The 25929-nt window shown below is 35.0% G+C and overlaps 1 protein-coding gene across 1 annotated transcript in view; it reads left to right on the top strand.

Annotated features, from left to right (window-relative positions):
* The window catches only part of LOC128982159 (bridge-like lipid transfer protein family member 1), an 86066-nt gene that overhangs the window by 8434 nt on the left and 51703 nt on the right, over window positions 1–25929 (top strand). Inside the window, exons 7-25 of the mRNA XM_054401217.1 lie at window positions 811–954; window positions 1545–1743; window positions 2718–2890; window positions 4659–4751; window positions 5103–5265; window positions 6175–6262; window positions 6484–6621; window positions 8599–8779; window positions 9322–9480; window positions 10157–10288; window positions 14125–14278; window positions 15636–15787; window positions 16648–16795; window positions 17662–17906; window positions 18546–18753; window positions 21815–21982; window positions 22568–22782; window positions 23588–23723; window positions 25317–25499. Coding sequence (XP_054257192.1) covers window positions 811–954; window positions 1545–1743; window positions 2718–2890; window positions 4659–4751; window positions 5103–5265; window positions 6175–6262; window positions 6484–6621; window positions 8599–8779; window positions 9322–9480; window positions 10157–10288; window positions 14125–14278; window positions 15636–15787; window positions 16648–16795; window positions 17662–17906; window positions 18546–18753; window positions 21815–21982; window positions 22568–22782; window positions 23588–23723; window positions 25317–25499 — 3079 coding nt within the window. The remainder of the gene's footprint in view (window positions 1–810; window positions 955–1544; window positions 1744–2717; window positions 2891–4658; window positions 4752–5102; window positions 5266–6174; window positions 6263–6483; window positions 6622–8598; window positions 8780–9321; window positions 9481–10156; window positions 10289–14124; window positions 14279–15635; window positions 15788–16647; window positions 16796–17661; window positions 17907–18545; window positions 18754–21814; window positions 21983–22567; window positions 22783–23587; window positions 23724–25316; window positions 25500–25929) is intronic.

Raw genomic sequence — 25929 nt, 5'->3', positions numbered from 1 at the left:
CATTCTCTGCTCTAGACAATCTGCGAGACTTGACCTGTGTATCTCTACTGGCTATGTCAGTGGAGGGAGTTACTGTGGAGGTTCAACCGTGGCAAACAGCTGTTTTGATGGTTTGTCCTGTTTCAGATCAACTTTGCCCTACTACAGGCCAGTGTGGTGGAGGAAGTGATATCATTCTCTGCTCTAGACAATCTGCGAGACTTGACTTGTGTATCTCTACTGGCCGTGTCAGTGGAGGGAGTTACTGTGAGGTTCCACTGTGGCAAACAGCTGTTTTGATGGTTTGTCTTGTTTCAGATCAACTTTGCCCTACTACAGGCCAGTGTGGTGGAGGAAGTGATATCATTCTCTGCTCTAGACAATCTGCGAGACTTGACCTGTGTATCTCTACTGGCCGTGTCAGTGGAGGGAGTTACTGCGAGGTTCCACTGTGGCAAACAGCTGTTTTGATGGTTTGTCTTGTTTCAGATCAACTTTGCCCTACTACAGGCCAGTGTGGTGGAGGAAGTGATATCTTTCTCAGCTCTAGACAATCTGCGAGACTTGACCTGTGTATCTCTACTGGCCGTGTCAGTGGAGGGAGTTACTGTGAGGTTCCACTGTGGCAAACAGCTGTTTTGATGGTTTGTCTTGTTTCAGATCAACTTTGCCCTACTACAGGCCAGTGTGGTGGAGGAAGTGATATCATTCTCAGCTCTAGACAATCTGCGAGACTTGACCTGTGTATCTCTACTGGCCGTGTCAGTGGAGGGAGTTACTGTGAGGTTCCACTGTGGCAAACAGCTGTTCTGATGGTTTGTCCTGTTTCAGATCAACTTTGCCCTACTACAGGCCAGTGTGGTGGAGGAAGTGATATCATTCTCAGCTCTAGACAATCTGCGAGACTTGACCTGTGTATCTCTACTGGCTGTGTCTGTGGAGGGAGTTACTGCGAGGTTCCACTGCGGAAAACAGGTTTGTATAGTCGACATTTTACAACTTAGCAGATATTGTTGTTGAGTTAATAATAATGTCAGAGGGTGTGAAACTTGATTGAAGTACAGTCTTCCATTTGTTTGGATCAGTTAGGTTTGAACGGGTTTGAATGACCACCTAAGTATGAATTTTAACTCACTAACACTCACCAAAATTAAACTCTGCATCTCTTATACAGTACTTTAGTTAGAAAGTTTACTGATTTTAGAATAAAAGTGTGGTGTCATTCATATTCATTATCTTTTGTATTGAATGGCGATTAATCACACTTATTTAATCAAGTTATGTGTGGTTATTTTGAGATTTTCCAAATTTGGCTGGGTTTGTGTTCTATTCTTGTTTTCTTTTTAGTTCTTTCTCACCTAAGGGATGAACACTTTTTTAGTTGTAGGGAAAATTACTTGAATAACAAAGTTTTTGAGACGATTTTCTCCCCCAGGAGAGTTTTTCCAGCCTCATAACAGCGCCCTTATACCTGACCTGTTATCGGGGGAAGGAGGAGTGAATATTCTAAAGAAGTTCTCCTGAGCCATACAGATTCACCATTAATACTGAGTGTTTTGTTGTAGGCGAGGGAGGTGGTGCAGACGTTCCATAGACCTACAGTGTTGCCCAGTGGTCAGAAAAAAGGCTTGTTTGCCCGCGGAGGCAAGGCGTTCCTTCTCGGTCATCAGACGGCGGCTGTCACTGATGTGGTTACTGGAGAACCTGTGTACATTGAGACATCCGAGAAACAGCAGGAGGAGAGTGTACTGATGCTGAGAATCAGTGAGTGTTCCGTAACTTATACTCATCGATATTCAGATGAAAATTGTGTTGGTTGTATTTTGATACCAAATATTATACTACTTTTTATTTCAATTGGTAGCTTGATGAATTTGATATCCAAGGAAATGTGGAGTGTCCCAGTGTGGCAACTAAAATCTGTATTTCATCCCTTGCTTTGCTTGGTTTTTATTTAAAGAGGTTTGCATCCTCTTTTAACCTTGCATTTGCATGTCAACATTGGCCTCCGGCCTTTGCATATCAAACAAAGAAGGAGTAAGCTGGTATAGGACAAGAGTTTAAGTGTACTAATAAAATTAAGTGGCAGGTATTGGAATTCGACACCCACAATATTGCTGCCATGGATCTAAAGTCTGTCACGCTACCGACTAAGCCCTTGACTCACCCACCAAATATTATTAAAAAATATTAATTAATAAATATTTATATTATTTTACTTGTAAGTCACGTTATGAAATCTAAGATAGATGTGGGTCTCCGGACCAAACATTTTGATTAACTGATGGGTTTAAAAATCACCTGTCAGAAATGGCTACTTCTGTTAGTGCACTCTTTATTGTACTCTGGTGTAAATGGGTTGCTGAAAAATTATATTGTGGCCTTACTGCTTTCCCAGGTTGACTTTAAGTATAAATGAGACTAAGGTTTGGATGGTTTCAGTGTCAAAATATTGATAAAGTTAGGAAAACAACTTATGATTATAAGAAAATAGGGTACTTTTCTATAATACTGACCACACCAGGTTAGGTTAAGTAACCAATTTTTTTCAATAAAATATTTAGTATTTTTAATGTAGACCTATAACTTAATTTAACCTGGTGGGGTTTGCATAATGGAAAGTACTGATAATAGTGTAATTTATGAGAAATTCTTAAGCATCCTGTTTAAATTCCTAGGGTAAATTTGAAAATATTTATCATTAGTAATAGTTTAATGTAACATCTGTTTGTCCCCAGACAAGATCCACACACAGTTGCGTCGTCTGCGGAACGAGAGCACTATTCTGAAAGACGCAGTGATCACTGCTATCCCGAGTCATTGTTCTCGTGTGATGTTCACAACTTGCACTCAGGTCAACACGCCTCCGCAGTCACGCATCGTTGCTGCGGACAATTCAGACAACAACACGGTCAGTTTACTTAATATCTTACTGTATTTTGTACAGATATATACCACTGACGGGGTAGCGGATTTTTATCCCCCTGGAATTTTACTCCCTGGGCAACGTGACTTCACAAACCAGGGGGTAAAATTCCGGCCGCGAACTTTTGAGTTTTGCGACATCAGCTCGATGGATTAAACACGGAATTAAACATATATTTTCACGGTTGTGAATTTAATCAGAACACATATAATTATAAAAACTTATAGTGTACGGCCCGGATTTTTACCCCCGGAATTTTACCCCCCGGAATTTTACCCCCGGATTTTTACCTCCGGATTTTTACCCCCGGAATTTTACCCCCCAGATTTTTACCCGCGGAATTTTACCCCCGGAATTTTACCCCCTGGCCAGATATATAAATTAGTGAGAATGATTAATTATCTTCATTCTGTTTTAATTTAATAGTAAACATTTCATTATTAAGTAGCCTACTGTATATTAATTTGTTTTTTGTAACATTAACTAATCGAACAAGTTGTTAATTTTAATTTTGAGATTCTAGTATTAGGATTCGATATTTGAAGCCAACAGTTGGTTAATATGGCGTATAAACAATCAACTGAATGATAATTGTTTCAAACATTTCTTTACAAAATAAATAAATAAAGATAGGCTACTAAATAATGAAATGTTTACAATTAATTAAAAACAGAAATAAGAAAATCAATCATTCAATTTCTAAAATCGGCCAGGGGGTAAAATTCCGGGGGGTAAAATTCCGGCGACCCCCACTGACTTGAGGATTCTAGGGGTAGAGATCCCATCTATATGAACACGTGATTTTTATTAATAAAAATATTTGAGTTACTCACCAAAAGGTCGAAATTGCTAAGGTGCTAAGAGTGTGCTAAGGTAAAAATTGTATTTTCTCACTTGGTTTTCCACTCTTGAATAATTTATGTGCTATAAAATATGTAATAGTCTATTGTATTGTATGTTGGCTTTTTCATATTACCTAGTCAAAAGTCTATGTGTACGATAGAATCAGCGATCATACTTGACTGCAGCTTACTTAGTTGGTGGCATTTAAATTTGAAAAAAAGCTACTAATTTTATATAGGAATGGGATGTATACCACTTATTCTCCTTATAATCATCTTTCACTTTTTTAAATTGTTCAAATAGGTCTATTTAATGTAGTTATTGATGTGTTTAGTGGGAACTAAAGTTGTATAATCTTGTAAAAACTTTCTATTGCCAATTATCATAATTTAAGTGTAACAATAGTGTTTATGAATTTTGAATGTTAGCGATGGTGAGGACAGTCTAGTATCCGAAAAAATGTAAACCAAACTCATAGTATTGAATAAAATTATTTTCAGAAAAAACATTGTTGTAACTCGACTGAAAAATTATAAAACTAACTCAAGCTAAAAGTGCAACCCATAAAAGTGCAACCCATAAAAGTGCATTAGCAGTACAAATAATTTATGCTTCAAATTTATGATTTATGGAATAGAATTTCAGCTAAGGTAGTTTTTCTTTGAGGGCCGGTTTTAGAAGGTTCTTGGGCAATATTGCACAATTAATTTTTTTACCTTGATAATTGATACCATTGTACCAGTGTTCCCTAGTTTAACATAAAGCTAAAGCTAACACCTCAAATCCAACTGCAAATGTATTTGTAGCATTTTTGATTAGGTTAATATTTTTTGTTTATGTATTGAAATAAAATTTGAATTTTTGTTTGGTTTGTAATTTGTATGTAACCTAATTTCATTTTCTCCTACAGCACAACAGTGATGAACCTTCCCTAGTCAGCCTTCCCGAAGACAAGTTAGGCTTCATCATGTTCGAGTGTGGTCTTGAAGGTGTTTCATTCAAGGTAAAAACAGTTACTTTTGTAAAGTTTTTGTTTAATTGCTCTGAATTATTAATATATAATTGGAATTTGAATTTAATGAATTTTTGTAACTTTTATTTTAGTGCTAAGCAATACCAATATCTCTTTGTTTATTTTGCAAATAAAGTAACTTTTCCATTTCATTGATTCACCCATGGATTTTTTATTTTTTTCAGTACCCATAATGCAGTGTGTTTTTTCCAGCTGATTAAAAAAAAAAAAAAAATCTAAAATTGATGTAGAGTACAAGAATATTTTTTTGTTTAATTTAAATTTATTTATTTTTACAATTTATATACTAAACATATTGTAAATATTCTTTTTACTCTTCAGGTCGTGAAGAGGTCAAAGTTTGACAAAGAGGAGGATGAAGTGAAACCTCTTCCCGGGGAGAATGAGACAAACTACACTGACTCCGTGAGATCCAAGGAGGAGATAGAAGTGACTGTGGTTAATGAGACTGGCAAGTCTACCTCGGTCAAGGCAGACGACAAAGGTAGGGTTAGGTCATGCAACTTTGTGTAAGTAAATTTTAGTGTCCCAGCTAACACAGACAATACAGTACAGTAACAGGGACAATACAGTAGTGATAATACAGCTGCTGAAATTTATTGTTTGTTTAGTAAACTCAGAGAAGTAAGGTACAGAGGAAACATTCAATGGTACCGTAAATGGTCTAAAACTAGTGCTGGTGTCTAGGGAAAAGTCCACCCCCCTTGCCCTCATGTACTGCAACAATTACTGTGGAGGAAGAACTTGTGCGTTAGAAAATTCCGCACAGTGCTCGCTCACCCAAGCTCTTCCTTGCTCATCACAAGTATATTTCCACATTCTAGCGTACCATACTAAGAGATCCGACCACGGGTTACTTTTCAGAATGATGTATAGATTCCTTTTCTCAGTGGGGGGCTGGTGTAGCGTCAGCTGATGACGTTGTCATAGCAATGAATTATGATTTAGTCTGGTTTTTGTTTTTCTCAGGATTGAACACAAAAATTTAACTCTCTTATTAAACTACTTTTCTTTTACTTATTTGGTCGTAATTCATTTGATATACACAAACAACCACGGAAAGCAGGCGGTTGTTCCATAAGCAAGTTTTCTTTGTGGTACACTTCAGGGAAGGAATTTATTATTTTTTATTCACTTTTATACAAGCTTTTTACATTAATTTGATTGTTAAACTATTTTAAACTTTTTCTTTCTGAAGTTTGTCAAAACAATTCTCATATCATTCTTAAATTACTGCACTCAAGAAATTGTATCTTAGTTCAAATAGTTTTATTCATTCTTAATACTAGTTTACTAGTACAATAGGTAACATTCAAGACTATTAAGAATATATTTTTACAACTTGCATCACCAAAAGCGACTACGGTTTACAATTGTTTGATTATTGTTACAGCCACTTCTCATCAAGACACTCCAAGCAATGCTCCAACCAATGGAACAGACGCCAATCAACCTGAAGCATCTTCAGACCCTGCTGCAAGGTTGGTCTTTGGTATAAAATTAATATTATTTCATATTATAATCAGTTCAAGTAGTTTCACTCGAATAATAGAATAAGGAAGGCCATGTAGGATGATGCACCATTAGTAATACAAGGTCAGAATGAAGAACTCTGAACTGTACAAATTTTGCATGCCACCAAGGTGTGTCTGTATTTAAAATTATTTTTTGTTTTTTTCACATGTTTTAAATTATTTTGCAGCGCTTCCCAGACCAACATTGTTGCTCTCAGGGGGAAAGATGGAAACGCATCTTCTTGTGTTATTGAAGTGAAACAAGTTTGGTTTAACTTTGCTGCCCCTCCTCGAGCACCCATCACCCGAAAAATAGACTACACAAGGTAATTATTAAGGAACAAGGTAAATTTGATTCAATTCTTTATTACAAGGACACACTCTTTGGTACATATTTCAAGATGAAAATGAATTCAGGGCGAATGTGTTATGGAGCAAGATTATCTGTCTAGTTCTGTTACTGATTTAGACCTACTCTTTTGTATCCAGGACCATTTATTAAGAACCCAATGATCTAAAGCAGCTAGGTCCAGTCTTGAACAATCAAAAAGCTGACTTTTCGAAACGGCAACCTTTTGATTACTATGCAAGCACTTTAACCAATCAGAACCCCAGCTATTTAAAATAAATATGGAATGAGCTGTGGTATTGTGTTTTTAGCGAATTTCTCATAAAGGGAATAAGCTATTACCATAGTACTCATGGTAAGACCTGGACCCGGGACCGATTTTTTTTTTCGTTTTGAGGTCCCTAGAGGCCAAAAACACCATCCGTTCAAATTCATATATCTATCTATACTATTATAAAAAAGAGGTGGTGTCTGTGTGTATGGGAAAAGTAAACGCGAAAACTACTGGTCGGATCGGGCTGAAATTCGGCATGATGATAGCTCATATTCCCGATTAACATATAGGCATATTTTTATCCCAAAAATCCTTCCGGGCTCCGCCCCAGTGGCTCTGGAGCAAAGGTTCCCATGTTAACCTTATGAGAAATGGAATTAATGAATCTTAACAGCTGTTTCAATTAAACAAGTTGGTTCTGTTCTATGATTTTCAATAGCATTAAAGTTACAAGGATTACCAACAGGGTGCAGCACTATTATTTCTTTTACATTTATGACAACAGCTAATTTGCAACCAAAAGGTGAGTGAGCGTAGCGAACGAACTTCAACCTGGAGGCGAGTGAGCGTAGCGAACGAGCTAACCTGAAGGCAAGTGAGCGTAGCGAAAGAGCTAACCTGAAGGAAAGTGAGCACAGCGAACGAGCTCCAACCTAAAGGTGAGTGAGCGTAGCGAACGAACTTCAAAAAGAACCGAAATTTCTTAAACCATGTCCTTACTCATAACTGCTATAAGCATTTGATACTTATATGCCAACCCCGTACGAAGGACGGGTACTCTGCTAGTATATATATATATATATATATGTGTCCGTTAGCGCGATAACTCAAGCAAAAATTATCCGATTTTGATGAAATTCGGTACAAACGTGTAAACCTACGTTTATTCGAACGAGTTCGCGAACCAGCATGATCGGACCATGGGAACGGGGGTTTATGAGGGCTTTTATGGGGTAAAAATGGGTTTTTCCCATTTTTGACCCAAAAAACATAAAATTTTGCAATTTCTTTCTAAACTATTTTGTAGAGCTTAAAAAAACAAATAATTTAGTATATTGAAGCGTTATAATGCGCCTAATAGTTACGGAGAAAATTCCAAAAAATTGTAAATTTAAAATTTCCATGTTATTCTTATGGAGAATAAGTCAACTGTTGTAGTTTGCTTGTTTATGAACATATTTTGATAAAATATGGAAAATACATTAATTTCTTACTAAACTACAGTACCTTTTAACATTTTACATTTAAAAAAAAACTTTTACCCTCCCTGTTGCAGCAAACCTAAGTACTCGTTACACTAATTCTATTTAAATAGGGAACAAATGTGGAAATGTGATATTTTTAAGGAGACATTTTAGTGTAAATCCAATCAGGCAAATGGAAATTCGCTAAGTCTGCAGGTTTTCTGCGGCGGGGGTATTTTTTTCATACCTGGGGTGTCGGTACCTCAGCTAGAGACCTAAGTACTGTACAAGAAGAAGATCTGTTTTCGTAGAACTCTCATTGACCACTTTCATCACAATGAAAAAAAAATGTATAGTTGATTTTGTAACTATTCTCGTAATGGTCAATATGTAACTTTTGAACTGGGTTGAATTTTAATGTGGACGTTTATCAATTTTAAAAACATTTTAAAATGAAACTCACTTGCAAATAAAGGCATTTGTTATTTGTTTATAGGCTTGACTGGAACCTTCTGAGTACTGCTTCTCCGGCCATCAACGCATGGATGAACCCCAGCAACAGGTTTGCCATCAGAGTAGTACACATGTTGCGATGTCACTACCGTCGCAGTACTGCCATCGTCACTTGTCTGATGTCCGAGGCACTGGACATACAAGGGATACATATGCCTGTTAAGGTAAATTTGTTGTTAATTTTTTACAAAATGCTTGTTTGAAATGAACTCTTGTCTTTTGAAACACACCGATAGTATTTTCTATCTTCTTACCCAAAAATAGACAGTTGGCACATGCTAATCTGAATCAGAGCAAGATTATTGAAAATGTCTTAACTAGGCCTACCAAACGTTTTCTTAGTATTTATGCCAGTGGCATTTTGATGGTTAAGTCACAAACACATCCAAGGGAAAGCAGTGCAAACTCCAAATTGTTATGGACATGTTGGAGATTGAATCTAGACACTTCCTGAGATGCACTAAGCTAGTAACGTATTGTAGTATTTTTATTGGTTGGTTAGTGAAAATTATAGGGATCAGGCAGTTTTATTACACTCAAAATCAACCAATTGCCTGCAATTTTTCTCAAATGTCATAAACGTTCTTACAAAATGTTATTTGTTTGTTTAAGCAATTAATATAGATACCTTAGCCTCTTAAATTCTTTTTTATAAGAAACTAATACCTTTACAAATTGTATCACCCATTTTGAGATTATTTTGCAGAGTCGCTACGGCAGGTTCACTCCGCTCTCCAAGACGTTACAAGAAGACCCGTCGTGTCAGCTGTGTACAGTGCTACAGAAGTATCTGTTGCAGACGACGTCAAACATTGAGAATAACCTGAGAGAACCTGACCTGCCTCATCTGTCCACACTGAGACAGGCAAGTCAAGACTGTAATCATTGTAAACATAGTGAATGGGGCATCATTGTTAGGTTTAAAAAATTATGTTAAAAGACTCAATTTGTATAGCACTATTTCCTGGTCCGTTTAGTTGAATCTAGACTGATATTTTTCTTCTTATTTTGTTGTTCAGGTATAGTTTTGGCTTATTAATTCATTGTAGCCATTTAAACTTACATTTGCCACATTTAACCTGCTTTATACTTCAAGGAGTGTCGAATTCAGCGCACTTACGGCCCTAGGCCAAACTAACTCTAGCGGTCCCTGGCTAATAGGTGGAACTTACCCATTTTTATGGAAAACCCCTAAACATCTCCCCCAATAACGGACTGGGCCTACATCATTGTCGTAACTTGCAATTGCAGCAAATTGGAATTTACAATAAAAATATATTTTTATTCTTAGATAAATGGTTTTTGTTCAGTATGCTGTGGCTCTAGACCACGGCATAGTCGGCGTAGAGGTAAATCCAGCACTGCTTCAAGGGAAAGCAATTTAATAATTTTTCAAAAGGGATGGAGTTGGGCTAGCTTAGCTGAAAAATTTTTAGTTTCAGTTAAATTTCAAAACTGGACTGGTCTTTAGTTGCCACTGCATAAAATCCCCTTCTCAGCTAGTTTTATGAGGATCTATATTATATTATCTTTTTTTCCAGGGAGTTATTGTCTTAAGTCGTCAATGGAAGAACATTCTCTATACCCCTCTACTGCTAGAACACAACTTCAAGACTAAAAACCTACTTAGGAAACCGATGAATGTCACTTTTGCCATCCCGGATCCGGACGAGGTAAGAACCTTTGCGTCTAAGTTTTTACTTAAATATTGAAATTGAAATGAAACTAAAATAACTCTTAAATACTCAAATAATGAGTCGAAGGAATCAACAGATCAATATATTTGTCTTCAGTACAATTTTTTTTATTTTCAAAATATCCAGTTAAATATGCAATAGCAAAGCATTCACATAGGTTGCTAAATGAAAGAAATTGAATTTTATTGTTTATTTTATTGTTTCATTGCTTTAGGGAATCCAATATTGTATAATATTTTATTTTTCATCCCCATTTCTTTATAATGGTATAGACCATTTTAAGATACATTCCCAGATTTTGAAGTTTAAAAATCTAAAAGTCTTTATTATAAAAGCAAAGCGATATATTTTTGCTCTAATCTGAGAAACATATAAAGCAATATTATTATAATTATCGCAATTTTTATAATTCAATTCTTAGTCTTAGTTCAATTAGTACAACTCTTGGTGCCTTTCTGTGGAATTCAATATTTTTTAGCTCCTATAGTTCCTAGCTTTGAATATCCCTTCAAACCTTCGAACAAATGTTTCTTGGTGATATGTAATCAAATAATTTGTTACACATTGTTGTAAATATTTTAACTTGTTTTCTGCTAATTTTCTAATTGGTAATTTGATCTAACTCCTCAGTAACTTTAATAAATTTCAAAACTGTTTATATTTTGTTGCCACTGTTCCTGTATATCTTTTGTGATAAAGTAAAAACAATTTACAATAAAATGTATAGTTAAGACTAGGATATTCCCTCCCTTTGGTATTCTCAGGCTATATTAACATCCCTTTTTGGGTGCGGTTGACTAAAATAATGTTGTTTTAGAGAATTAAATAATGATTCTTACAATTCCACTCACACAAATGTACCATACACAGAAGTAGTTCTTGGAACACAATTTCTAATTGGTTTCGGTTCCGGATGCATGCTAAAGTGCTTAAAATAGTTGTAATGTCCGTAGTGTCTCAGCTTTTAAAGTATCCGTAGGCATTGAACACTTTAAACTGTATTTTATGAAGCAGCTTGTAACGGTTTAGTATTAATTATTATGCTTTCGGTGTTGATTATAAATTCCCTTGCTTGTTCACCATTCGGTTGTATTTGAAATATTTTATATGTAGTGACACTTAATGTAAAATAATTGTGCTACATTTCGCTTTTATTTTATTTGTCGATGTTTTTACACCAAATGGGTTCTTTTGGCTTTTTCTGCAAATGTTAAATATACAGATTACTATCAGTAACTCAAAGTTATTTTATTATTTTTTTTTTACTTAAAATCTTTCATATGGCAGCGACTTCTAAATCATATTTATATTTAATTTATTGTTACTTGAATTCATGGGTTTTTTCATCTGTATCTTGCTAGTTTATTTTCATTGTAAAAATTAAAAAATTACAAGTTGTTTTCATTAAATTTGTATGAAATGTTTTCCTTAAGCATATTATTTTGTTCAGGGTATATTTTTTATTTTTACCAACTATTAAAATAAATATTATAACTCATTTTATTAATTTTAATGAATGTAAACAATAAAATTTATGAAATTTGATTATCTCATTCAATAAGCTATATAGAGTTTTCTTTCATTGAGTTTTTTATGTTAAAAATAATTATATAGGAATAAATTACAATGGAAATTTTATAAAAAAGAGTACAATATTATTTATTTATTATTTATTAGTCCAAGAGACAATAATTTTTATTTCACTTGTAATGAGTTTTTTTTAAGTAAAAATGTAATTTTTAAATCTTAATTTTTTGATTACTTTAAAAAGCTGAAGCAAAAAATTGATAAGTCCAGTAGTTACAAAATAATGTGGTATGTTAATTAATAGCATGGGTAAACTTGATTTGTGGGATAAAAATGTAGATTACTGCTTGAAGTTTGGTTTTAGAAAGTAGAAGTAAACATAATTGGTTCTAATGATAAAGTTATAAAGTTAAATCATTAATTACTTTTTGAGTTCCTTGTAACTGTTTGCTCATTTAATACAAACTGCATTATGTGAAATTATTCTTGTTTATTTTATTAAAATTTTTACTAAGCCCTAAACTTACATTTTCAATTAGGCCTACTGAATTTTTCAAAAATTTGTTATAGCCAAAGTCCATCAATGTTTTTTAATTATTTTCAGTTCCATGAATCTTGAATAGTCACCTAGTACTTATATTCATTAGTTCTAGTTTTTGGTTCCAATTAAACTTTGGTACAGCGTAAAAGCACGACTGTGTTTTCTGATGAGGACGGACTCACCGTCCAATGTATATGTTGTTGTTGAGCAGGTCAACTATTCCGAGGACCACCTTTCCGCTCGGGATCTGTCAATAAACAGCGAGGATGAGATTTTCAGTAAGCATTTGTTGTCGGAGCTTATCAGGGCTTGGTATGGCTTGGGCTTGGCATTGCGCTTTTCTAACCTAACACACGGTGTGAAGTATCTGGAACTAAGCATGAAACTGCACTGCTGTTAACATTTGTATTTCCGATCAGTCAGGCCATATTGTACATAGTCTTCTTCGACATCATCTAAACATTTAGGTATATTGTTGATGTCATTTACAGGGTAAGAGTTAGGTTATGTTTGTTACAGTAGTTTACATCACAGAGTTAAAATCACCTTAATTTTATAAGTTACCAGTATTTAGGTGCTTATCATTTAAGAATTTGTATACACTTTTCAAACTAAACCTTATACTTTCGCCCACCAGTTACTGATGTGCGTAAAAAAAGCGTAAACCTAAACGGTTCTTTCTTAAAATATCCTTCATATTAGTGTCTTTAGAACACTTTTTTAGGAGAACTTGTACTCATAAATCTATTTAAATTTTCACTAAACTACAGTAATTCCCCTTTTAAATTTATGTCCAACAAAAACTTTATAAACAACAATACAGGCAAACCCGTTTCAAACACAAGTTTCCCTGAATTAATAAGTAAAAAACAACAATGATTAAAAATGTCTTAATTCATGAGGGCTTTTTAGTTAAAAACTGGTTTTAGAACAGTTTGATTCAAAACTTAAACAGAAATTCCTTAAAACTAATATTAAAACTCAAAATGTTAGCTGCTCTTAATAGACAAGTTTTAGTTCAAAGATTATAAAAAAATTGACTTAAAGACCATCGTTCGGATATAATTTAAAACGTCAATATTTCATTATTGTAATAATTTTTATACAAAAGAAACTAAATGGGGGAAAATACCTTTTAAAACTAAAAAAAACCCAATAAATAATAAAAAAATCTTAATAAACTAACAAAATAAAAAAGGTAAAAAAATCCCATAAACAAATAAAAATTATACTTGAAAACCTTCACTTTGGTGGAATGACTATAACCCCTAACTTATCTATTCTTAGCTGCCTAATTAATTCGGCAATTAGCCACAAAGTTATTTTATGTGTTAGTTTGCCTTAATTTAAAGTTGAATTTATTGAATTTAATCCTTTAGAACATAAAGTAACGAAAGTCAATTAATAAACCAATTAAAATTATTAACACAAGTAATTGTCACAATTTAGAACCGTTCAAATTAACTACTGCCCTATAAGCTATACGAAAACAGTCGAGGAGCATGTCTATGTCACTATAGAGTGCGAGACTAACTGCTGTTGGAGCAGTCACCTGTCTCGGTGGATACAGTCTCAGCCGAATTTGGTAGCTAGATAACCCCCTCTAACTGACCCGTGTACGTTGAGTTGGCGCCAAATACACAGCCGTATTCGGCAACCTTCCGCTAGGGAAACCGATTGTACCCCCAGAGACCACCACTTAGCACATGGCAGGTACAGTATGTTGAGCGGTGAGTGTGTGCAGGAGAATGTGCTAACGGACGGTGATGGCGAAGGGGAGGGGGAAGGTAGCGGTGAGGAGTGTGAAGTCACTGATGAGTGCGCCATGCTGCTTAACTCCGATGGAGGTTCCACATTGCACAAAGTCCTCAAAGCCACGGCAGCCGCACACAAACACGGTACACCTCATCTCATTTCATTTCCGTTTTTGTCGTTTTGTGGCTTTTTTTGTTTTTGTGTGTTGCTTTTTCTTAGTTTTTTAGTTTTTTTGTGTTTTTTATAGTTTAGTATTTTCTGAGGTTTGGGAGTGATTTTGGTTTTGTTAGTTTTAGTTTAAAATTTTTTTTTTCTGTGTTATTTATTTTTTAATATTTTACTAGTAAACGCAAAACTTCTTTACTATTTTTGAAAATTTGTTAAATTATTTTTGGCTTATGATTATTTTTGCTCTTGTTAGTTTGTTTCCTGATAAGTTTTTTTTTATTTTGTTATCCATGAATGAGATATTTTATTGACTACTTTTTCTATGTAAAGTTTATGTTCAATTTTAAAATTTTTATTTTTGTTTGTAAAACCGTAGGTTATTCTAAAACATATAAGTAAAGATGTATAAATATTTTTAATTTTTAAGTCTACATTAATAGCATTAATAGCTTGTGTACAGTACATAATAGCTTTATTGGTACCTACCCACGATTATTTTGAAATTACTGCATTTTATTTTATGTAGCTATTAGTAAATTGTAGTTAGTTGGGTTCTTGTTCAACTCTATCTCTTGTTTCTAAACTTTAGATTTTTTGCTATTACCATTTTGGCCATATACTGCTCTCTCGTATAAGACAACACAGTTACTGTCTTCTAAGATTGCAAAATGCTCTCGATTACCTACCACAATTTCGGCAACACCTGTGGTCATCTCCTGCAATTGTGTTTTCTTTCTTCACGATGACCTTAAAAAAGAAACAACGTAATACCGTTGAAAGATTGGATTATAAACTATAGGCTATTTGCATTTTTTCCAAATCTCCCGGTTCCTTAAAACTCTTATTTTTTCCAGTTATCAATACTCATGTTTAATTCCTAGTTTTCTAGTTTGCTGGACATCCTGGTTATTATTCCAGAACACATAGCTTTGACAAAACTTAGATTTTTTTTTAAATTTAAACAACACAACCTTTTTCCAAAAAAGGTGGTTCGGATTAGTCAGATGATTAGATTAGCGGAACTCTAGTGTATTCCCTCCTCAAGCCCCTGGCCGGATAACATTTTGCCAGATAAACCAATTATCAAAACTTTAATTTGATCTAATAACAACTTGTGATTGGTTGAAAGTAGTGTTTACCTGAGTACTGAACCCGCTAAAAATTTATATGAACAGGAAATAGATAAGAATAAGAAACTGGAAATTCCGAGGATGGATATTAGGGGTTCTACTGTAATCTAGTTTGTTATGGAGTTTAATCATGTAATATCCATATGAATGATATTTCAATTTCTACTACCCTTGCTTACATTTGTTTACCGCACTCTTCCAGCTGTGTCCCCAGCTGCCCCCGCCAGGCCTATGCCCCCCGCTGTGATGCCTGGGGCTGCTGTCGGAGGTCCCGCTGCACCTTCCCCCCACCACCTCACACCCATGGACAGCCTGGTGTTCAGCTCTCCAACGTCACCCAACTCTGTACAACAGGTGGGGATATAAGTGATGTTGTGATATCGAGTAGTAGTGAGTAATGTGTCAACACCACCAAAACTTTGGAGAAGTTTTGATTTTGAGATTCAATCGGCCAGTTTTGAGATTTTTAGTATGAAAATAAAACTGCTGACATTTTTGATTGAGCACAAATAGATAATGACCACTAAAGATTTAAATTGATCTCGTATTCAGGTCGTTATGTCAGTGTCAGGAGTATCATTTATTTCATTGGTGTTTGTAAACAGTTATGGTTTTATAGGCTTAAAAGTGAGTTAGAAATGTTGTTCATGGTATGTCAGGTTCAGGGGTGAAATTTCTTTAATTTTTAGATTTTTGTTTATATAATTATTACTTGTATATTTTTTTACCTTAATCAGACAAAATATTTTAATTTTTGAGATTTGTTTTTTAAAATTTCAGCTCTGGTTTTGACCATTATTAGTGACTAACGTGGAGTAATTGTTGGAGGTATAATTTACCTAGTACTATTGACTTTTGGTTGAGGTTGTCTTTCCGTCTGTATGGACCAGGACTAGGTAATTTGTATTAAAAAAGAACATAGTGAAATGAGCCACTCTTAGAACATATTACAGTCTAGATTTAGATATTTTCCTTTATTTACTCTAATAGTTGATGAAGTATTGCCATTGTTTAAAAACATTGTGCTCAGTTTTTGGCAAGGCGAATGAGTTTATAGATCTTTCCGAGGTGATTAAGATCCTTGGGGATAATAGATCTCCGTAAGACGAGAGTCATTTAGTACGGTATGAAAATCTATTTTTTCCGAGTGTAGTTTAGATTGATGAGAAACATTGAACTTATTAAAAAAATGATTGATTGATGTTATTTTTCAGCCGGTGGGTCGTAAGAAGTCTCTGTTACCTTCTCATCCGCCGTCCTCCTCCAGAGCCAGTATAGTGTTTCCGCTGCTGAACAACACAAATCCGTTTCTACCACATCAACATCGGCGTACGGACAGTCACGGGGGCGACAAGAATATGGGTGCGTTAGTTGTGTAACTGTGTAATTGCAGAATAATCCTTCAGAGTAGATTTTTTTGAGTAATTGTGCGGAATTTCATGATGATGTTTTATAGCAGTGATGTTGTATATTGAAGTTGACATCCCAAGTTGAGTGTGCTGCTAGTTATGGTTTATTTTTACTTCCCTCCACTTCTTTCTCTTTTACTTGTTCAAACTGCGATTGATAATGAAGCCATACAAGATGTATTTTTACAAAAAGTTTTTTTTTGTTTGACACAAGATGTTTTAGTTAGTAAAACAATGTTCTACAGCAGTAAACCCCGTTGGTAGTTGGTAGTATGAAAACAAGGCAGGAAAAATGGGTTATTTCTAGCTCTATCACGGAACTGTTCTCACACATGAATTCAGGCTTGACCCAGAGGTCGCAACTATAAAAGCCATTAGTTTTTGGAATGATTTGAACCCACCACAGGTACCGAATTCCTGTACTCTACCACTAAACCAGCTCGCACCCCAGTGATGTGAAGGGGGAAGTGACGTAAGAGATGGGATTGGTGACGTAGTTGAGCTAGGAAAACCTGAGTGGCATAATTAAAAAAATCGGGTTGATGACATAGTTATTTGACATCAATGAGATCAAGATCACTTAAATGTATTTTTAGGAAAAAAACCTATCACACACCAGGATCAACTAATCAGGTTGCTTGAAAGCTCTTTAAAATTTATTTTATTCATTAAAAACTATTTAACTATACAATACTTTCACCTTAATTAATGACGTTATTTCTTCTGTAGATTTTTTACTGACTAAGACCAGTTGTTTCATTAGTCTAAAATTATAGTAATTTTTCGCATTTGAAGTAATAAACCGACAATTTTCTTCAGTTTTCAACACCGGATACTCAGCTCTGAAGGAGGACTACAAGTCTCACTCTTCCCACCCGAGCTTATCCGGCTTGAACATGGGTGCCCCGGACAGTCAACCCTCCAACTCCAGCCTGGACCAGAATCTGTCTCCGGGTGTCCCGAAAGATGGAGAGGATCTCTACACATGGATGGCAAAACATCAGGACTTTGTTGACACTGGTGACAAGATCGAGCCCGGAGTCATCAACAAGGGCGCTTTCTGGGTTGGTACTTTCTGTTATTCTTTACAATGTTTGTAAAAGGAGAAATGGTTAATTGTGGAACTAGTGAGCTAAGTGGCACTTTTTCAAACGAGAGAAACATTTTATAGAGTTTAAAAAAGACACTTAGAATTGTTTGCTCAACAAAGTGTACTTAAAATATTAAGGTTAAAATGTTTTCTGGCTGAGCTGCATAATTTATGAAATGGTATAAGCTATGTCATTGCCAACTTCAAAACTCGGCAAACAAAATATACTCTATGTGTACATACTGTTAATCATCCTCAGAAATTAATAACTCCCTTGTTGTTAAACGAAAACATTGTTTATTATGTTTATTTAATAATTTTTCCATTGGACGTTAATTTAATCTTCACAAGGTGCCATTTCCTTTTGATTATTATTTAATTATAAACGTAGCTTAAATTTTGTACTGCCAAGTTGTCATTTAGAGTAAGGAAAAGTAGTGGGTAAGGGCAAAGTAAAATTTTCAGAAAATCAGCTGTTTTGCATACTAATCTAAGTGAACAAAATGCCACTTATGACAACTTTACACAAAAGTATTTATACACTACTGCAATCAACTTGAGTGTCCAGCTCATCCTTGTGTCATAAAGTGTGTAATATCCATACCACTCGCAGGGTGAGCCCAAGATGGAGAACGGCCGTGTGGGAGTGAGTGTGGCAAACGCCTCGTCCATGGTCAACCCAGACTATCTACTATTGGCCGCAGCAGGCTACAGTCTCTACCCGATGCATGACAACCTGCGGCTGCTCGACGCTCACCTCATCTTTGAACCTCTGTTGTCCAGCCTTGGGGTGATGCCTCAGCAGATGCTCAGCAGCGCCAGTAAGTAGCCTTTCATCTATGTGTCAGTTGTGTTGTGAATGATTGCTCGGAAAATAGTCGCAAGTAAAAAACCCTGTGACGTTTTGTGATCTGGGATCTAACCCCAGGGTGTCTACCAACCGGGAAAACCGGGAATTGTACTTAAATTTTTACTGGCCATGAAATGTACGGGAATTGTCCTTAAATGCCAGACAATGTCCTTAAATTTTTAATGGGCCATAATTTTATTGATCGCTAGTTGGTTAGGAGCACATAAAAGGTTTATCAGATGTTTGTTTACATTTCCATAATTTATTACTAGAGTAATTATGCAATAAAAATCCCATTAACAATCTCAAACCCATTAATATTTTATCACGACAATCAAGTGTCAAGTCAAGTACTTCCAAGAACTGTTGACAGCAGCTAGCTCATAAAAGTTGTATCACTTTTATTCCTTTACAACTTCTTTTTTTATTACTAGGGTAATTATTATTAGATCCCAAACCTATTTTATCGTGAAAATAATAGCTTTATAATGGCTGTTAAATTTCACTTCTTACTTGTACTTTCGGCTTGAATAAGATTCAATTTCCCGCGGCCAGTGCCTAGTGCCATAAAACTGTTTATGGTTTCATATTAAACATGTAAATAATCTACAGTCTTATTTTGTAAGTTAACCCCTTTTTTATGGACATTTTATCTTTCAATTGACAAAACCACTATCATTGTTGTTTGCATTAATGTTTTATCACTATGTAGGCCTGCTTGGTTTCAAATTATGTCATTGCATTTTCTGTATCTTTGTCTTATATTGTTGGCTATTCAGGTTTCAATGTTTTTTGTTTCCCATATATTTTTTTTAGGGATAGACGAGATTGAAATTTTAGTTCGAGACGAGACGAGACGAGATTTTTTATTTCTCATAAAATTTCGAGATGAGATCGAGACGGGATTTCCCTTCTCATACACAACGGGAAATGCACGTTCAAAATTTTTACCTGATTTTGTAACATTGTTAGATGACTGTTTAAATACAAAAATAATGATAATAGGCAAGAATATTTACAATCTTTTATTAAAAAACATCAGCATAACATTTTTTTATTAATCACGCCTAACTTATTAAAAATGCCTACGATTAGGAAACATAGTGATATCAGTTAGGATAGAGTTCAACTTATCCTAAAATAAAATAAATCATAAAATAAAAGCAATATTAATTTTTATAAAATAGTTACTTGTTTTCACTTTTTATAGTACCTAATAAAACATTCCTCACACTGCTTACACTTAACAAAACTTCTCAAATGTTATTAAAGTAATATTATTAAAATAATTAAAGTAATATTTACATTTATAGAATTAATTAAATAAGAACGCCTTCGCAAAGGAAACGCAACTACAACACGCTCCTGTATTGCGGGTATTGCATTGACTTTCTGCAGGCGTTTTTAATTTTTTTTTTTTTTTTTTTTTTTAATTCTCGTCTCGATAAAAATCTCGGCCAAAAAGAAATCTCGTCTCGTGTAACGAGATTTAAAATTTCCCGAAAATTTCCCGAAATTTCGAGACTTGACCATCCCTAATTTTTTTATTGAGTTGTATGCTTTAAGCAATCTAAAGCTTATGAACTAGAATGATGATAGTGACTTTGCTGCTATTATAACCTCATTGTTTGTTACTCAGTTTTTATAGGCCCTCCTAAATAATTAGGTTTAGGCCTGGGTATTTTGATTCTTGAAAGAGCTGTAAAATATATTAAGAAAATGTAATTGAGCCTAAGATAAACAACTAATGATTGCTATGTGTCGATATTAACTTTACAAATGAAAATACAATAATCTTACTCTTTGCTTATTGCTTATTAATAGCCACTTACCATACCTTGATTTTGTACTAATAATTGAGTAACAATATGCAGATTTTTTTTCAAAAGTAGTCGAGAACCTAACGTTGTGCCAGGGCGAATCATGCCAAATTAATCCGCCTGGATCGGATAAGCTATGTTATGAAGTTTACGTGACGGATGTAGATATTTGTCGCTATCGCAGGAGACAATGATTGCGTTTCTCTGTTACACTATAAAAGCTTTACCTAAAGTATAGGTAGGCCTATGTTTGTTTACTTTCAATAAATTTCTATTTTTTAATTTTTAACTCTATTATTATTTACTTTTATCTCTGGTACAACTACAGTGAATTAATACAGTGAGATTAATACAGTTTGACAAATCAGGAAAATTATTCGGTAGGCCTAATGACACCGACAAAGGTTACGGCAAAGTGTCCTTAAATGTACGGGAATTGTCCATGAATTTTTTATCCAGAATGTAGTAGACACCCTGAACCCCATTCTTAGGTCAAAAAATTAATTTATTGATACTAGACATTCCATGTCCATGGTCATGTTGTCAAAAGTTTTATGAATCAATGGATGTAGTTGAATTGAGCCAACAGATTGTGCTGATGTAAATTAGTACTGATTTCTGTTGAATACAGCAAATTTTTATCCAAGTCAAACTGATAAGACCAATTATCATAAGCTATATAGCGTTTTTTTGTCACATCAACTATCCCAGTGACAAACACTAGGGCAGATATATGCATTTTTAGACTTAAGTGCATTCTGTGAGTGGCTCTTTCCACTATGCTCATTTTGAATAGATTGGTCTATTGGTCCATCTAAATGTATGTCTAGTACACAAATGCAGAAAAGTTGGAAAATCAGAAAACACTGATATAGTCAAAAGCGAAACAAAAACAAAACCTCATAAAAGAGAATAATAAACACTAAAAATAGTGGGAAAGAGAACCCTATGGACACTTCTGCACAATTCGGTGGCTCAGACAAGTGTGTATGTTTAAGTTGTGTTTCTGTTATTTCAAAGCTTTGAGACAGTGAGACGCACTTGGATGCTTATTTTAACGTGAATGCATGGTGAGTGTATAATGGAGTGAGATTGTATAGCTTTGTCACTGACTAAGATCAGATGATTCATTAGTCAGGACCATTTATTGCTGTCCCTATGATCAAGGGCAGCTGGAATATCCACTTGAAATATTTTCTCATTCTTTTCCAGTAAGCGGCAACAACTCGCTGGACTCGTGGGGATCAAACCTGTCCCTCGTGGGAGGTATGGAGGCTATGAGGATTGACATTGTGGTCAGTGAGTTTGGCAAACCCCAGGACAAGAGAGGCAGACCCGGGAACAAACCCGGATCAGCTCAGGGCAAGAACAAGCCTCAAGGTATGTTTAATATGTATACATTCTAAAGTTAGAGACAAGGCAATATAAGAGGGTCAAATAAATATCTAAAGTTTCCTTTTAAATTGAACACAAATTAAATAAACTCAGAAAAATTCCTCTACCGATCATGAACAGCAAAGTTTCTCACTGATTATATTCATTCCTCAGGAATTGTTGTTTATCATTTTCATTTCAGCTGAGTGTCTCTGAAAATAAATTTTGTGGTCCTTTTTAACTCTTCTTGTTCATATACTACGGGTATTTTTCCCTGAATCTTAGATTGTTCAAACAAGTTTCACGACTATTCCATTTGACATAGTAGTGCCAATTTTAAAGGGTAAATGTCAGTTATGTATGTGTGCTCAAAGATGATTAACAAGATTCTAAAAAAGTTGTAATTTTTTAAATCCAAAAAAGGTTTCTGAAATGATTCAAGAAATTAATGAGGAAACTAAACCTCTAATAGATTACTTTTAGGAAGAGTGAAATAGGACAGTTTTTAAGGTACTAGTGATTCTTCATGTGGTTAATCTCCAAGTAGTATGCCACATTTAGGTTACGAACTAATGTTTTGACTGTTGACAGACAAGTTCTGGCTGGAGATCCCACCTGAGACTCCAGCTTTCCTGTGCGAGCGAGTAGGGGTTGAACTGGAGCTCTGCAGACTGGCAGACATGACCATCGTAGAGGACCTGAGTAGACAACGCCGCAACATGTTGTATGTGAGCCGTGGACAACTCAAGAAACACTCCAACACTGCGCTCAACGTCAGCGTGTCAGTACGTTACATCTCCCAACAGGTGAGTGAACGGTTGTGAGCGTGTATGGTTGGGTCAAAAATGTAGTCCCTAGGATCTCAAGCCAAAATTGTGGGTTGGGAAAGTATTGATTTACCAAAATATGAGTGATAGTCAAATAATGCATTTTATGCATGTTTATAATATATATGATCTCTTCCATGGCCTTAAATTGTGAACATCTTCCATGATCACAGTAAAATCATGAAAGTTTTTAGCAGTCACTGCATAATCGTGAACATCAACCTTAGACTGGGAGGAAATTGGGATTTTCTTCTGCGGCCATAGTGAAATCATGAACGTCTTTTGCAGATACAGAAAAATCTAGTAGGATTTTCCTTCATCACAGGAAAATCGACAAATCGTGAATGTCTTTTACAGTCTATGGGAATCATAAACACCTTCCGAGGTCACGATGAAATCGCGAACATCTTCTGCAGCCATGGCAAAATCTTCTTCTTGAGTCTCTTCTACAGTCTCAGCGAAATCATGAACATCTTCAATGGTGATGCCAAATTTGTTAAAATGTATTGCTTTTCTTTGGTCAAAGGTAAATCGACGATTCTCCATTTCGAATGACATTGAGTGACATCTCTTTTTCTATCGCGAAAGAAAAATCTCAGCTCGACTTGACACAAGTTAGGCCTGAAAACTATTTTTGGCCCGACCTGACTCTAAAATATCGGGGACCTGCAGACCCTTAACTGATAGTCTACTGTATTTATTTTCAAGAAATTTATATTTAGATACCAGGGTAATTCAAGTACACCCTATGTATAAAACTGTTTTTATTTTACTCTATGTGTAGGTAAACATGCCCCTGCTACGACTGCTGCACCAGATCAGCAACATGTACCAGAATGTGAAAGAGACCCAATCAGAGCTGAGAGAGCAGCAGCCCGACAACAAAGTTGTGGCTAAGACTCCCCCAGCTGTGGTATCTGGTATGTACTTCAGACTGCCTCGCTTTCAACCAAAATTGCTGTAAAATTTGGTAATTTTTATTTTAACTCTCAATGCTGCAACCAATATTTTCTCCAAGTATTTTTGTACACATTTTTTTGGTTCTATACGAACAGGCCGATGATAAGGCAGTTAGACACATGGTAAGTTAGACGACGCCGGGCGGTGCTTATCGTTGGTAATGGTAGAAAGGGGAAGGCTTTGTCGGGAAAGAACGTGTATTGCTCGGAAGTACGTATAATGGCATTGTGTTTCGGATGCAGTGATACCTTTAATTTTTGAATCATACATTTACGTAATTTTGTTATGACAAAATTATAACACTGCATAATGGATTATTACTTTTTACAAATACGATTGACAACAGTATGTTTTATCTATGACTGTACCTATTTGAACAGTGGTCGTTTTCAAATTGTGACTTAAATCTTAAATGTAAACTTAAAAGACTTTCTCTGTATTATTTGATCAGTTGTCATCATTCGATTTTTTCCTTTTTACTGTGTTTTAGGTCGTGGCTTGATTTTAACATATGCTGTGATTCCTTGTTTTGTTTACATTTACGTTGTTATTTTGTAACCATCATGACAACCCATAAGGCCAATGTTAAAATTTAAAAACTTACTTTTAAATTATATAAGCATTATCAAAACTTGAAATTGGTTACGTTTAAACTATCCAAACATTTGACAAAACAACCTTGGTAAGTTTGGCTAAAATGTGTTCAGCTGTTATTGAGTTTTAGTGTTATAAAGATTGCATTAAATAAAGTTGATCCCAAAAAGCTTTGCTTCGCTATTAAAAAAAACCAATTATTATTAGGCCTACCTTATTAAAAATAACTCTTCCACATAGGAAACATGGTGATATCAGTTAGGATACAGTTCAACTTTGAAAAATACCAAATTTATCAGCCTAAAACATCAGTCTTACTAGTTAAGTATCAAGTAACAATTGTTCAGTCTTGTGTTATTTAGAATGATTTTGGAGTGACTTGTTTTGGCTATGTTTACAGTAGTAAAACTTGTCTCACACTGCTTACATTTAACAAAAATTCTCATCATTTGCGATTTCAAAACAAAAAATTATAAAACAATTAAAGCAATATTAACATGTAAAGAATTAGTTAAATAAGAACGCCTTCGCAAAGGAAAACGCGCTCCTGTATTGCGGGTATTGCATTGAGTTTCTGCATGCGTTTTTATCGTTGTTTTTTTCTTAGTTTATTTTATAATCGTATCTCGAAAAAAAAAAACTTGATCTAAATAAAATCTCATCTCATAGAACAAGATTTAAAATTTCCTGAAAATTTCTTGAAATTTCAAGACCCATCCATCCCTACCAGTGTTTAAGGTTGGATGGGTCCAATCAATCAATACCATCAAAAAGTTACTCATTTGAGGATTGAACCGGCGACCTTTTATTTACAGGGTGAGCAATATAATACAGCTACCTGGCTAAATACTCAAGCTGTAGATTCACCTAAGTAAAAAAGAAAGGATCTCTAAGTTTAAGATTATATTTTCAATAAATGCCATACAGTCTTAATACAATATGCTATGGTGTGTTTACAGCCCTAGATGGTCCAGAGATGTCCATACCTCTGATGACCACCGTGCCTGACCTAGACAAAGGTCGTCTGCCGTTCCCCCACTCACCCAGCGAGACCAAACCTATCACGTCACCTGCGTCGTCTGTCAGGTCTCGTCACACGTCGTTTGCTGAACGGCTCCGGTCCACTGGCAGGAGCGTTAGAGGTATGTTGATTGCTTTTTTGAACATTTTCTTCTTTTAGGCTTATGCACATCAATTGTGTATGGAATAGGGTGAATATTTTGGGGGGGGGGGGGGGGGTTGTTTTACAAGAAAAATTAACTAAGTTAAATTCAGTTTACTGTACTTGTATACTGTAACGACTAAGAATATTTCTGCTGTGTATGTCTGAGATATACCTGTACTCATTTATTTATGTGCACTTTATATGTTATAATTTTATTGCTGACATGATTAAGCTTACGGAAAGTAAATAAAGATACGTCTTATAACACTTAAACTTTTAAGTGTTATAAGACGTATCTATATTTACTTTCCGTAAATTTAATAATACATACAATGCTGATCAAGAAGTTATTTATGATTAAGCTTGTCATAGTTTTTTCCTTTCTGGTTCTCTTCCTTTTTTGAGGC

Source organism: Macrosteles quadrilineatus, unplaced genomic scaffold, assembly GCF_028750875.1.
Source record: "Macrosteles quadrilineatus isolate MER2022 unplaced genomic scaffold, UCM_ALF_1.0 Scaffold_142__1_contigs__length_272657, whole genome shotgun sequence".
Taxonomy (NCBI): Eukaryota; Metazoa; Arthropoda; class Insecta; order Hemiptera; family Cicadellidae; genus Macrosteles; species Macrosteles quadrilineatus.
Note: the sequence above shows the minus strand (reverse complement) of the source record. Positions and strands in the feature narration are given on the sequence as shown.